This window comes from Carassius auratus, chromosome 41, assembly GCF_003368295.1.
Source record: "Carassius auratus strain Wakin chromosome 41, ASM336829v1, whole genome shotgun sequence".
In the NCBI taxonomy this organism is placed as follows: domain Eukaryota; kingdom Metazoa; phylum Chordata; class Actinopteri; order Cypriniformes; family Cyprinidae; genus Carassius; species Carassius auratus.
Genome location: NC_039283.1, coordinates 2581720 through 2595020, shown reverse-complemented (window position 1 = coordinate 2595020; position 13301 = coordinate 2581720). Strand labels below are relative to the sequence as shown.

The window sequence follows — 13301 nt, the reverse complement described above, 5'->3', positions numbered from 1 at the left end:
GGCATTTAGGCATATCTTGAATTTTAGCTATATTCTCTAGGCTCCATCACGCAGTAAGTTATAGCTCTGCCTCATATTAGTCATCAATCGATTGTATGAAATGGCAGATGATCCACATGATGGCAGGACAAGGGCGTTAAATCTGTTAATAATTTTAACACGTTATTTTTCTCCATAATTAATTAATCGAATTCATCCGTTAAATTACCAGCCCTAATATATACACACACATTAATCAATCAATCAAAATAAGATCTATAAAATTAGTTTACAAAATAGACATTTCTTGCAGACTTAAAACTGTAACTTTAAGTGAGCATTAGATGACAGCAAAGTTAATCTGAATGAGACAAAGTATTCAAGATAGATCCCTGGAGAAAAATAGTTGTCTCCATTATACTGTGAATGCCTGTGCAAGTCTTTAGGGATTTCACATTTGGTCTAACGCATGGCTGCACAGGCAGAAGAACAGACGGTCCCTGCTATATACCTACTTCCCAAACAAGGGAGATCCAAACAAGTGGCCCAAAACAGATGGCACACTATCAAACAATTCCCCCTCCCATAAAACAAGAGAGGGAAATGCCATAAACAAAACTCCCCCAAATGAAGCCCCAAGCTCAACCCTAGGGGTAGCAGGATGTTTTAAACACATGGCACTGAACAGGACTGTCCGTGCTAGCACTGGGACCAGTGTCTCACTGCAAACTAAACCATGCACACAGACCATATGGAGAGAAGTGAAGCCTCAGAGTGGCCTATTGAAAAAATGTGTGCATGCACCTGTGTGCCACTGCAGACATAACAAAAACAGTTTGAACTTACAACAAAAGGAAACTCAGACAATTAGGAAAACTTTTGAAGTTTCTCCACTGCTTTTGATTTCTCTATGTCTGGAATATTTGTTTAGAACACTGTGAACCACCGGGTTTTCTGAAGTCCCATTGGTGCTCAGAGGAGCCCAAAACAACTAAATTAGCCACATCAATCCAAAATTTGGATTGCACCACTAATACAAAAAATGGGTGATACTCGTGTGGCTGCACTTTATATTCTGCTTTGTACTTATACATTTGACTTTACCTGAATGAGCATGTCCTTGGAATAAGTGTTGAAGTAGTGTGTGACGTGCTCTTCTGGGTTACTGAGTCGGGTGCTACGAGGACCCTGCTTGCACACCATTGTTATCAAAGCCTGAAACACACCACAGAACACAATTAGGACACTGACATGAGCACAAAGATGTTCAGTTTTCCTAGACACTTTTCTTGACTTTCCAGAATAGATTACCAGGGCTACTTGTAGACATACAACTTACCGGCAATGTTCATCCACAGTGTATAGACAGCAAGTAAGAGAGACAGAACAAGATCAAACCAAACAAAATCACAGCAAATTTATGCTGTTTCTATGAAGTTGTCAAATTAAGTACAGTGTACCCTGCAACTAATTAGTTTGTTTAGTTGTCTTTAGTGAGCAAATTATTTCAAAATTGCTCATTGGTTGGTTTTCCAAGGAATTTGGTTAAGTTTGTTTGTGCTAATGTACATCACCATTCAAAAGTTTGGGGTCAGTAAGATCATTTTTAAATAAACTGAATACTTTTATTCAGCAAGGACACATTAAATTGATAAAACATTAAAGAGATTTACAGTGTAACCAAAATTTATATTTCATTTAAATGCAGTTCTTTGGGACATAACATTAAAACGGTAATCTTGTAATAATAATTTCAAAATTATTATGCAAACACACTTGTTGGCATATGGTTGGAAAAGGAATGGCATTTCATTAAAACAGGGGACAAAAATAAAAAGGATGGATGGCATACAGTTTGTGTGTGTGAAGTGTAAATATCTCACCCAGCAGCCAAGCATACAGTCTACGGTTCAGGGACATGTCTCTTCTTAGAACGACATGAAAGAGCTGCAGACAGAATTCTGATCATGTCTGGACGAGTAGCCTGAAATGAACAGTAACAGGTACGGTAATTCATCTTAGGGTTTAATTTCTATGTCAAATACTTCAAATTAACATTCCTATTTTCTGACTAGTGAATTACTCATAATTCATACCAAATCTACAAATATCTGTTTCAAAGGTGGACAGGTCAATTTTTGCCACCTGAGAAGCAACACAGCAAGGTCTTTAAAGGCTGGTTCTCGGAGAGAACTATTAGGAAATATCATAGGGACACAATGAGAGGTAAAATAATTTTGAAATCAACATTTGTTACCTGACTCATATGGAAGGGAAAACAGAAGAGGATAAGATCCAGGGTGCTCCTCTGCACTAGCACACTGGAATCCTGTACAGATGTGCTGACTGCTTCCACCTGATGAAAACAATATTATAAACATCACGTTCCTTGTGAGAGAAAAACTCAGTGGTGTGCAATGGTACAATTTCTATATTTTGAATCATTCATTATTAAGGCTGTTTTGCTTGCATTATGTCTATTGATCAGCGTACCATCAGTTCGATGTCACTGCCAATGATGTACAGCTGGTCCTCCATGGATAGTTTTCTGTTAAGGTGCAGTAAGACGAAGGACACTCCAGGCAAGCGCACAGCAGGGCTGGTTAAGATGCTGCCCCACAGGGCACTGTAGAAGGCCGGCTGCTCCACTGCTGCGGCCACCTTTTCTAGCAGGGTATTGGTCCTTTAGACAACAAATGAAATGGGTTTAAAGATTAGAGATGCACAAACAATATATCAGGAAACATATCAGTCAGCTGATAGTAGAGATTGTTTTTCTTAAATGTATTATTCAATATAGGATATATATTATATTTTTTGAAGAATATTTGAGAGTATTAGAATATACAATACAGTTCAAAAGTTTGGGGTTAGTACGTTTTGTATATATATATATATATAAGGATCACATGACACTTAAGACTGGAGTAATGGCCGCTGGCCATCTATTCACAAGAATAAATTACATTTTAAAATATATTAAAACAGAAAATAGCTATTTTAATTTGTTATAATATTTTACTATATTACCATTTACTAAATTTTTGTCCAGATAAATCAAGCCTTGCAGATTTTAAAAGACTTAAAAGAAGCATGACATTTTTTCTTGAAATGGCAAAGTACATATTAAATAAACACATAACTTGTATATTCTGGATTAAAAACCTTTTATTTTACCTGTCATAATACTCTGAGCCCTCCTCCAGACCAGGCAGTACACCTGTCAGTAGTCCCTGCAGGCCTGGTTTAAGAGTCTTCCCCAAGGGCAGATAGTAGGTCTCATATAAACCAAGTAATACTGGCTTCACAGACATAGCAGCATTGGATAGTAAAGGGAAGAGGCCAGAACTGAGGAGGAGGGTGAAAAGGATAAATTAGGCACTAAAAGTCACTGTAGCAAAAAAAATTATCAATCTTGCACAATCTCTACCTATAAAGGAAAAGATCCTTTGCCAGGCGCTTTGGTCCAATGATCTTGAAGATGATTTCATAGGTCTCCAGGGCCTTGCGGTGAACTCCGCTGGGCAGCGCCGGGTGGAGACATTGGGCCAGACGCTTTCCAATGGTCAACTTCTTGGGCACAACCTGATACTTGCCATTGTTTTGCAAGACCTGTCCACAAAATACATTTAACTAAGATCAGTAAAGTAACTGCTACATTTGGAAGTGCTCCTAAATGTGATCGGGGTTGGGGTTGGGGAGGGGGGGTGGAGTAGAAAATGACCTTGTTGAGCTTCCCGAGCGCTGAGATCAGATCGGCCCATTCGCTGGAGTACTCAAAGTTTTTAAGGGCCTTATCTACCGCTGCTACATAGTTCCTGTATTTCGAGTCACCGAGGAGCTCCAACTCCTCTGCATTCATCGTCCTTCACAATGGGACTAAAAGCCAACTCCAAGGTCACATACGAACATCACACCTGCAAAGAAACAAAGAGAAAAAGATTTGCACAAAGGTTAAACTCAATCAAAAGGAGTGTACTCAAAGAGAAATATAGTGTAGATCACATGCTTGATAATGGAAACAAAGAGGTCTCACACCCAGATTCCAGTGTACTTAACATCATCATTTACTCATGCTCACATTGTTTTGAGTTTCTTTCTACTGTTCACCACAAAAGAAGATATTTTGAATAATTATGGTAACCAGTTGACGGTAGCCATTGACTTCTACAGTACTTTTTTTTTTTTAAATACTATCGAAGACAATTTTTACCATCAACTTTTTGGTTATCAACATTATTCAGAATATTTTCTTTTGTGCTCAACAGAAGAAACTCATAGAGGTTTGGAACAGCTTGAGGGTGAGTAAATGATGACAGAATTTTCATTTTGGGGTGAACTATCCCTTTAAGCTTCAGTGCATGGTATATTTTTACACTCAACCAAACACATCGGCCCTGTTCATTGTCACTGGTGAAAATACTGTGAGAGGCTGCTGAATTATTAACAGGTGCGACTCAGTTGCAGGTGATCCACTTTAAAGCTATAAAGGGCAAAGAATAACAACAATAAAACACTGACTGGGGGGAGAATATATACTGCCATATTTTTCTGCACTCTAATCCGCCCTTATGTTATTTCCCATGTTACTGGAAACATTAATTTAATAAAAAATAAACTACAATATAAATGAAAACATGCATTAAATCGACAGGTTAATCTCCAAAACATCACTTGCTCACCCTCATATTGTTCCAAACAATAGGACATATAAAGAGCAACCTCTGTCATCATTCACTGTCATTTTCTACACAATAAAAATCAGTGACGACTGAGGCTGTCGTTCTGCTTGGATTCTCCTTTTGAGGTCTATTAAAGAAACAAAATCATACAGGTTTGGAAAACACGAGGGAGTGTAAATGATTTGTGGACAAACTGCACCTTTAAGTTGCACCATAACATCCCACAGGTTTTACTACAGCCAAAACCAAAACAAGATCCTAAGCTTATCAGGCTGAAGCCTGAACTGAATTACATTAAAAAATCCAACAAACGGTGTATAATATCAATGCATCTGGAGGCTGATTGTCATCGATCAGCTGACACTAGGGAACAAGGATCCATTATGTGACGAGAAGGCCCCTTTGTGACCCTCAAAAGCAGTTAGCTAATGTAACAATGACGAATGAGTGGTTCATGGTAAACATATCTTCAAATCTTTCCACTTGGTACGATATTTCCCTCACACAGTGAGAATAACCATCCAAACACGATCATAAACACACGCTAACAGCTAAGCTACTGTGCGTTCGTTCGCTGTAGAGCTGCGGATCCTCTCCGGTGAGCTGCTGCCGCTGCTTACCGTTGTCAGTCGGACGGAGATTTTTTGAGAAGTTCTGAGCTGTGAGGGGCTGTCAGTTTTTGTTAGTCTTGTGGGCAGGTGGATGGATGGATAGATAGATGGATGAATGGTTGAACGGATAGGTTATGGACGATGTTACGTTACGCCAAATGCGACGTCGGTGGTGGGTATACTGACAGCAATACACGCTTTCCCGGATGCCGCTGGCGAGATCACATATCTGCTTTCAGTAAAGCCATCTGTTAAACTGCAGCGTTAATGTTGACAATCTGCGGATGAAACCATTTTTGATGAAAGTCGTTGACAACCAGGTGAAATGTTTTGTTTTGCGCATGCGCGAACAGTTCCTGGTTAAAAAAAAAAAACGAAAAGAAATACGTCACTCTTACATAATAAAAGTCCCCACGTTTGCATTGGCCAGCCCTGACGTCACTTTGTAGCCAGACACCGGAAATCTTTTTTTTAACGTTTTTTTTTTTTCGATTTTCGATTTATGAGTAAAATAAGATATGTGGGTAGTATTACTGATAGATAGTTTCACGTTTTGTTCTACAATGTAAATCATACACAACATATTCTTACAGCAACGGTGCTCTTTGAATACATTGTTGTTTAAATGTGGATTACAAACCTAGGAGCTTGTAATATACATGTACTACTGCTTTTAGCTTTAAAAAGTCTTATTATTCAGACTATATTGAGTGATTTGAATCCAATTCAAATATTGAAAGGTTGTTTCTTCAATTATCGTCTGTTTAATCGAAACCAGTAATATAGTTTTGTTGCCAGCTGATGGTGCTGTCGAAAAACAAAACAGAAACCACTGCATTCGACGTTGCGCAGTTTTATTTTAAAAAAAGTCTAAAAGTTAGGGTTGAACTGAACCAGGAAATAGTTAATATTGCCCCCGACTTATTTCTAACATATATACTTATAATACATTTATTTACCCTTCTTCTTAAATCAGTTTGTGTTTCGTTTTTTATTCATGTACTGTGGCTATCAGGGTAAATCAAATACTTCATGCTAACCATAGAATGTAAACAACAGTGAAAACGTAAACACTGGCATATGTGAATAATTTTACAATAGAGAAGTTGACATTGTCGGCCATTGCGAGTTGGGTGTTCATTATACAAACCCGTTTCCCCGCAGCCCGAATTTTACGTTTGTAATAAACACGGCTTTAAACAGGTTTATTATTATTCTTAAGCAAACACCAACAATTTATTGTATTTCACTTATATGTTGTAAATTTTTCCATCTAATTTTTTGGTCTGACATTAGTACCTATTAACAGATATTTCATTAATCATCTGCCTGTTTAATAATGATGCAATATAAACATTTAAAAAGTTGTACCCAAGTATATTCAAATATTTTCTCAGATTATTAAAAATCATTCTGTTAATGACGTCACAACATAAATCACCTTTATAAAATGTTTCCAATGGGTGCCATCGTCTATGTGAGCAGACACTGAGTTCTAGTCTGAACAGATAATCAGTTTCACGGGCCACACGGTAAATGGTTTCAAAACTCTGAACCAAATTCTGTTGTAGATTACTGGCAAAAACCAATACTTGTACATCACTAAAAGATTATTTGTTCACCTTTAAGTGGGGTTAATTAAACTCATTTTCACTGCAGGGTTTGGGTGAAATTTCCTCCAAAATCTTAAAAAAAAAAAATAAATAAATAAGAAAAAGGCACACAAACACAGTACTGGGGGGGAGGGGAAGGAATTTTAATTTTTTTTAGACAACCAAATTAAACAATCTTTTAGTACATAACCAATTCTTACCAAAAGGGCTTTCAGCTTCCATTTCAAGTGACATTTTTAAAGTTGGGATAAATTCATAGCCAATTGTTCAGGATAACCAAATTTAGGAAAAGGACTTTTACACATTCCATTAAATATATTTACTTTTTACTTTAAAGGGTTAAACTATAATCTGGCAGTTCTGGAGGTAAACGCAGTTTCATTGGCTTCAAACATTGGCCCACGGAGGAAAGACCAATGACTTGGGGCAAATGTAACTGCTTTATGGACTCTGGATAAAAAGGCAAAAATAATGAGTTATAACAATTGCAAAAATATTAAAATAATCTTTTTTACTTGCATAGGCAACTCAAAAACAATGTATAAAAGTCCCTTTCGATTTCAAAATGTTTTTTTTTTGCCAATTTTTTTTTTGTTTACTTGCACATAAAAGTTCGTTCTGCCCCTACACGGTGCCTTATATAAAATAAAAGTATGTGCAAGATCACTGGCAACAAATCACACAGTGCAGGGGTTTTGACGCACTATAGGCAAAATTATCTTTTTTTTTAATCAAAATATTCTTCAGCAATTTAAAACAAGCCACGTCCTTAGCGTGACTTTTACATTCAGTGTTATTACTAAAAAATACTTTATCTGCAGGTTTCAAACGTTCCTGCACAAATGTACAATATGCTACAACATTTTATACATTTCATTATTTACATGGCTCTATTATACATTAAATCTCATCAGCTTTGTTTTGTCATCTTTAAGATAGCTATTAACATCACGTTCTGCAAGAGAGGTAGTTTCCACCACACTCATAACGAAGTGGGAAGGGGTGCTTCCATGACATATCCACAGTTGAAAGAGCAACATTGTCTGAAACTTTTGAACACAAATGAACAGCAGTGCAAGAATAACAAGTGAGAAAGGGCAGTGTGTGTCAGATGTCAGCCGCCTGCCTTCTTATAAAACAATGTAAACATGTCCTCACTGGACTTGCGCCCTATTTCTCAGTTCCCCTGTGCCATAATACACACATTCCATAAAACAATGCTTGCATCAAAGCAATTACAGAGCAAACAAGGCTATGAGATGAGACCAGAGGAAATATCCAGCCTATGTTCTCGCATCATAACCCTCCTCCGTATGTTTGCTCTGTAATCGTTCCAAAAGAAAAAAAAAAATCCAAAAGTGATTTGTCAACCAGAACCTTGATATATGCTAATGCCTTACACGATGATTTATGGCACTTGTAACCAGATCTGGTTAAGCAAAGGGGGGTTTCCAACAGAAAATTGCCGATTGCTTAGCTTTGGTAAACATTTAAAAAAAAAAAACTCTCACAGTTTTCTAGGCTATAACATAAGGGATGAAAAAAAAAAAAAAATGCTGCAATAGAGCTTCTGAACCTTGGTGAATTTCAACACCTATAGTGCAATGCGCACAGCGCCATTAAAAAAAAAAGTACAGGTGTTGAAAGCACAAGGTCCATTGTGCCACCTCATTAGGCTTAAGGGTTCGTCAAATAACCTATGTTCACTTAAGTTTGTTCCCCTCCGTATTCTGTTTGCTTAGGTCTCCCTGCAGAACGAAGTCGTGTGGCTTTTACTTCCCAAAAAGCAAAATTAAAATAGATACCTGGAAATGCAGTATGCACTATGACGCTACAAATGCTGCTGTGCTTAGCACCAAGAGGGTTCGGACACTCCCTGCATGATTAAAACTCAAGCCGAGAGTGTGCATCAAACCTCAGCAAGCGAAAAACTATGCGAGAAATGTTCAGAAAGCAAATGGTGTGTGAATTTAGTCTACTTCTAGGCATGGTTGAGAAGAAAAAACACACAGACTGTCACAAACAGCCATCAAAAAAAGAACAAAACAAAACAAGAGCATAACAGAGCAATGAGTTATTAAGGATGACTCCAGTTCATTTGTCATGGCATGCGGCTCCGCTAAAAGATCTCAACCGCCCCGTAAGGCCACAGCGACGTAATAACTGGTGGAGTGGTTTCCGTTTTAAAAAAAGTTAGGTGATGGACATCAGGAGAAACATATGCCTGCCAAATGGCCATCACCTAATTAAGATGCAAATCTAAAAATAGCTGTAAAATATATTACGCAGCTGGAGCATTCAAGAGGAGGGCGAGATGCCAAAGCAGAGCCTTCGTTCAAATATTGGCTTAAGAAAGCAGCACTGACAGACCTTCTTAGGCCTGAACCTTAAGGAGGCTCTTTAACTGAAAGGTCATCATCTCACGGTGATCGCAAGTGCCCATGGGAAGAGACACCCAGTGGCTCGGGGGCTTGGGTAGCACACTTGGGGATGGGGGCTCACTAAACTTGGCTCCAGCATAGTTCTGACCACACTGAGCTGATAAAAGTTTGCTCAGATGGGACACTGTACCCTCCCAATTCTGATCATAAGGTGTGGCAAAACGAACTGAGGCGTTCTTCATGTCTACAGCCGCGGCCTGCCACGCCTCAGGAGACCAAGAGTAGTTGGTGCCCTTCTCACCCCTGCGATGGCTGTGGTGATGGGGCACCCCTAAGGCTCCTGAGGAGGCGGAATGCACCACTCCATTCTGGTCTCGACTCCTCGGCTTGCCCTGCCAATCTGGTGGCTCTTCTTGGACGCTGTGCGATCTGGAATGTTGTATCTCTCGCCACCTCCCATGCTGCTCTGATTGGATGTCACCTATTGGAAGACAAAGAACTTGTTTAATTAAACGGCAAGACATAGATTTTGAATTAAAATGTTTAAAGAGTGCAAACTGCTTTAAAAACGGGCCTCAAATTAGGACTAAACGGCCAACGTTGCAGACGGACAATAACAAAGGGCTAGAGGCAGCGCGTCGCCGCCCATCCCCCACGCGCTTCCTCCACTTACCTCACTGTTGTAGAAAAGTTGAGTGCGTGGTTGTCCTCAGTTTTTAATTTCTCTTCACCAATCGGGCTCCAGGTCCTCGAAGTAGTTGATCTACTTCTCGCTGCACATCTGTGTCCAGCAAGATCTGAAGTTTTCATGTGCCAGTGAGTGTTGTTTTGTCGTGAAACCGAGCTGAACATGAATTCACCTCGGCGCACGGTTCTTTAGAAGCCGTGGATCTAACAAAAGAAACCATGTAACGTTAAATTATATAACCAAAGTTTTTTGCTGAATGCATTCGATTTAAATATAGAGAAGTAACGTTGGGTTTCTTCACCATTATCACCATAAACTAACGTTAGCTGTTTGTGTAACGTTAAACAGTGAAAATGACGAGAGTAAACAATATGTTCGGGTCCAACAATAATGCATATAATTTGTAATTTAACCAATTATATAATAAACCTACGGACAGTATAAAATCTTTTGTGTATATAGTATTACATAAACATCTTACGTTACTATTGCTCTTTTATGCTCAATCAATGTCTTCACGGTTTTTGTCGATTTATAAAAAAATATATATAATAATAATAAAAATCTGTACGTTCAGAATTACAGATCATTTCTATAATGTTTTACAAAAAAAAATAGCTCCAAATGATTTTAGAAAAGGGTATTAGGTCGTGATTTCTGGCCCCGGACCAAAACAAAGACTCTCGTACTCAACATGGCGTCTATGCCGTCGACGACTCCCTATGTTTATAACTCAGTAAAAAAAAACACCTACCGACTTCCTCGGGCTTTGATGGAAAAAGCCCTTCGTCTTCCCTTGGTACAGTCTGTCAGCTGTAGCTGTTTGTGGGGAAAATGTTTCCCAATATGTGAATCTTTATTCGAATCCGAGGCTAAAGCGGATCTGTATAACTCTCCTCCAGTTTGTCTCCGTCTAACAACAAAATGGATCCTCGACAAAGCCTAAGTAGTTCAGGCTTGTGGTGTGCTGACCAATCAGGGAGCAGAACTGCCGACGTGTGACCAATAGGAGCGATAAACACGCCTGTTGCCATCCTTCCTGCGTCACTGAGCGTTACGTGTTTATGGGGAATTTTGGTATTCGGAGTTACTGTAATAACTCGAAGGCATAAAATGATAATATGGTTTCTTCCGGTTGGTTAAATTTCAAAACGCAAACACTTAAGAGTTAACTTACTAAAAAATACATATGACACGTCATATACTGTATAAGTGTATATGCCTTATCAAATTCTATAAACAGTGAAGCAGTTTTTAAAGGATTAGATGTCCAATTTACGTATTCAAGAAGGGTTTATTTTTTAGAAATATTACTTTTAAGAAACACCTACAACAAGGACTCATCTGATCTAGTAAACCTTCAGACACTCCATATGTTGTGGAAAAGATTAAAGAACAGATAAGTGATCGAAGAAAAAAGACAAAAAGAACAGAATTATGAGTATGTCGAGATGCTGTCAAATCCATCGTATATAACCAAATAAAATATTAGACACTTCGCAGGCAATACCATAATCACTGGAAAGCTGTGTGTGGGATGCAGGAAATAGGCCTAGTAGTCTGGTCTTGAACCAAGAAGAAACTTGGCACAATCTTTAAGAAGTATCACACGCTACCTGCTGACATATGACAATATGTGGATAAAAAACCTGTGAAGTGGTATCTACTGCCAGTGACAATGGGAGTAAAGGTGTTTGAAAAGCTACAGAAATGCTAAAGGTGTTATTTTGGGGGTGTAGTATCTTCATACATCAGAATGGCTTGGAGGAGGCATATGGGCCATTTGGTGTTCTTGAAACTAAATGGGTGCTCAGTTAGATTGTTTATGGCACTCCAACTCTGAGCTGTTAGAGACGTAAACATTATTGTCCAAATTTAAACCTTCCTCCACCTGTTAACCTGTTTCCAGCCTCGTTTTATCTGAACAGTTCTAAAAGATTCAAACTGGAACAATCTAAGCTAGAATAATACAGTATGTAGGCCTATAGTTGCTTTATGTTAGAGCTTTGTTGTTTTACAAATATATTAACAAAACATTTTTATCCATGTGACACAGAACTAGGTTTTGAAGCATGTTTGGGTGAGTTATTACATTTTGCAGATATGCATTTCGATGTCTCATTAAACCGTTGTGAAAATTGCACAGTTTAGAGAATAAAAAAAAATTAACTATAGCGGTTGAGAGAAAAACATTTAGTTGGCTAGCTTTTATTGAAGTAGACTAATCTTGTTTTAAGCATTTGAAAGTTTTCAATGTTTACATTACTATTTATGCTATACAATTTATTGCTTTTTTTTTTCATTTAAAAATCCTTCATCTGTGGATTAAATAGCCCACTTCTGCTTATTCCTTAAGAAAACCTGTTGCATAATGTTGCACTTGTTTGCCTGTTTAATGAAAATCCGTATTTGGTGACGGAAGTGCACACCCTCTGGAAGCAACCTTGGTTAAGCTTTCCGGGGGCTTGGCCTAGGTTTGTATCCTATGTTTGGAAAGTAGGTCGGGTGGGAGGCTCTTGACGGTCAAACGCAATTTGAGAAGAGGTCAAATGACCAAATTTTACAGTGTTGTGGGAGAAACATCTACATACACACATAAAGCAAATACTAAATATGATACTACTGCTACACTCGAAGCACAAATCATGAAAAGTATTTATTATGCAAATTTATGTTCTAGAGCTATATTATGGTATATATTAGTCAACTAATTCAGATAGATAGATAGATAGATAGATAGATAGATAGATAGATAGATAGATAGATAGATAGATAGATAGATAGATACAAGCTTTCGATACATTCTCATACTTGAGCCAATTTGAAGTACTTCACAAGCGCCATCTGTTGCTTAAAAATAACATTACACTCAATATAGTTAGAGAAAATTAAATTTCAAAGCCATTACAGGCATATAATAATTTTTCCGTTTGGATAGCATACTAATGACAATAAATGTTCAGTAGCTATATTGTGGGTTACACTCGCCCAAGAATAAAAAATCAACATATTTCGTTCTTTATTCATTAATACTGTGTTACTGGGAGCTCAGAGTGTGTGTTTTTTTTTATTTACAGTTCCTCACAAAAATTGCTTAACAACCAAAGACTTTCAGAGAATAAGCAATTACTGGGATGAACATGTAATAAAAATTGTGACAGCTGCAGTGAGAAGTAACCATTATTTTCCTCCACCGTCTGCTCTCCGTGATAAAATTTGTGAAATAGGCCAGCGACAAGATGAGGAAGATGTAGTAAAGAGACTTGTTTCACAATTTTTTACACGTATGTCATCCTGTTTGTGATGTGACACTAGGGTTCCTCTTTGATTGCCAGTTTTCATCTCAG

The 13301-nt window shown here is 38.0% G+C and overlaps 1 protein-coding gene and 1 pseudogene across 2 annotated transcripts; both read right to left on the bottom strand.

The window, feature by feature from the left end:
- Nucleotides 1-1066: 1066 nt before the first annotated feature.
- Nucleotides 1067-5645, bottom strand: LOC113059775 (protein dopey-1-like). Of its 2 annotated transcripts, none has more exons than XM_026228354.1 (8): nt 5282-5645; nt 3704-3896; nt 3410-3591; nt 3157-3327; nt 2473-2662; nt 2237-2335; nt 1863-1963; nt 1067-1166 (listed from the first exon to the last, which is right to left on the bottom strand). In XM_026228354.1, the coding sequence occupies exons 2-7, from the start codon at nt 3839-3841 to the stop codon at nt 1883-1885; spliced, it is 861 nt and encodes a 286-aa protein (XP_026084139.1). In that variant the 5' UTR covers nt 3842-3896; nt 5282-5645; the 3' UTR covers nt 1067-1166; nt 1863-1882. The 2 variants fall into 2 exon arrangements, with proteins under 2 accessions (XP_026084139.1, XP_026084140.1); XM_026228355.1 differs by lacking the exon at nt 5282-5645 and adding an exon at nt 4662-4873.
- Nucleotides 5646-7008: 1363 nt separating this feature from the next.
- Nucleotides 7009-10895, bottom strand: LOC113059774 (proline-rich nuclear receptor coactivator 2-like; annotated as a pseudogene).
- Between the last annotated feature and the right edge of the window lie 2406 nt (nt 10896-13301).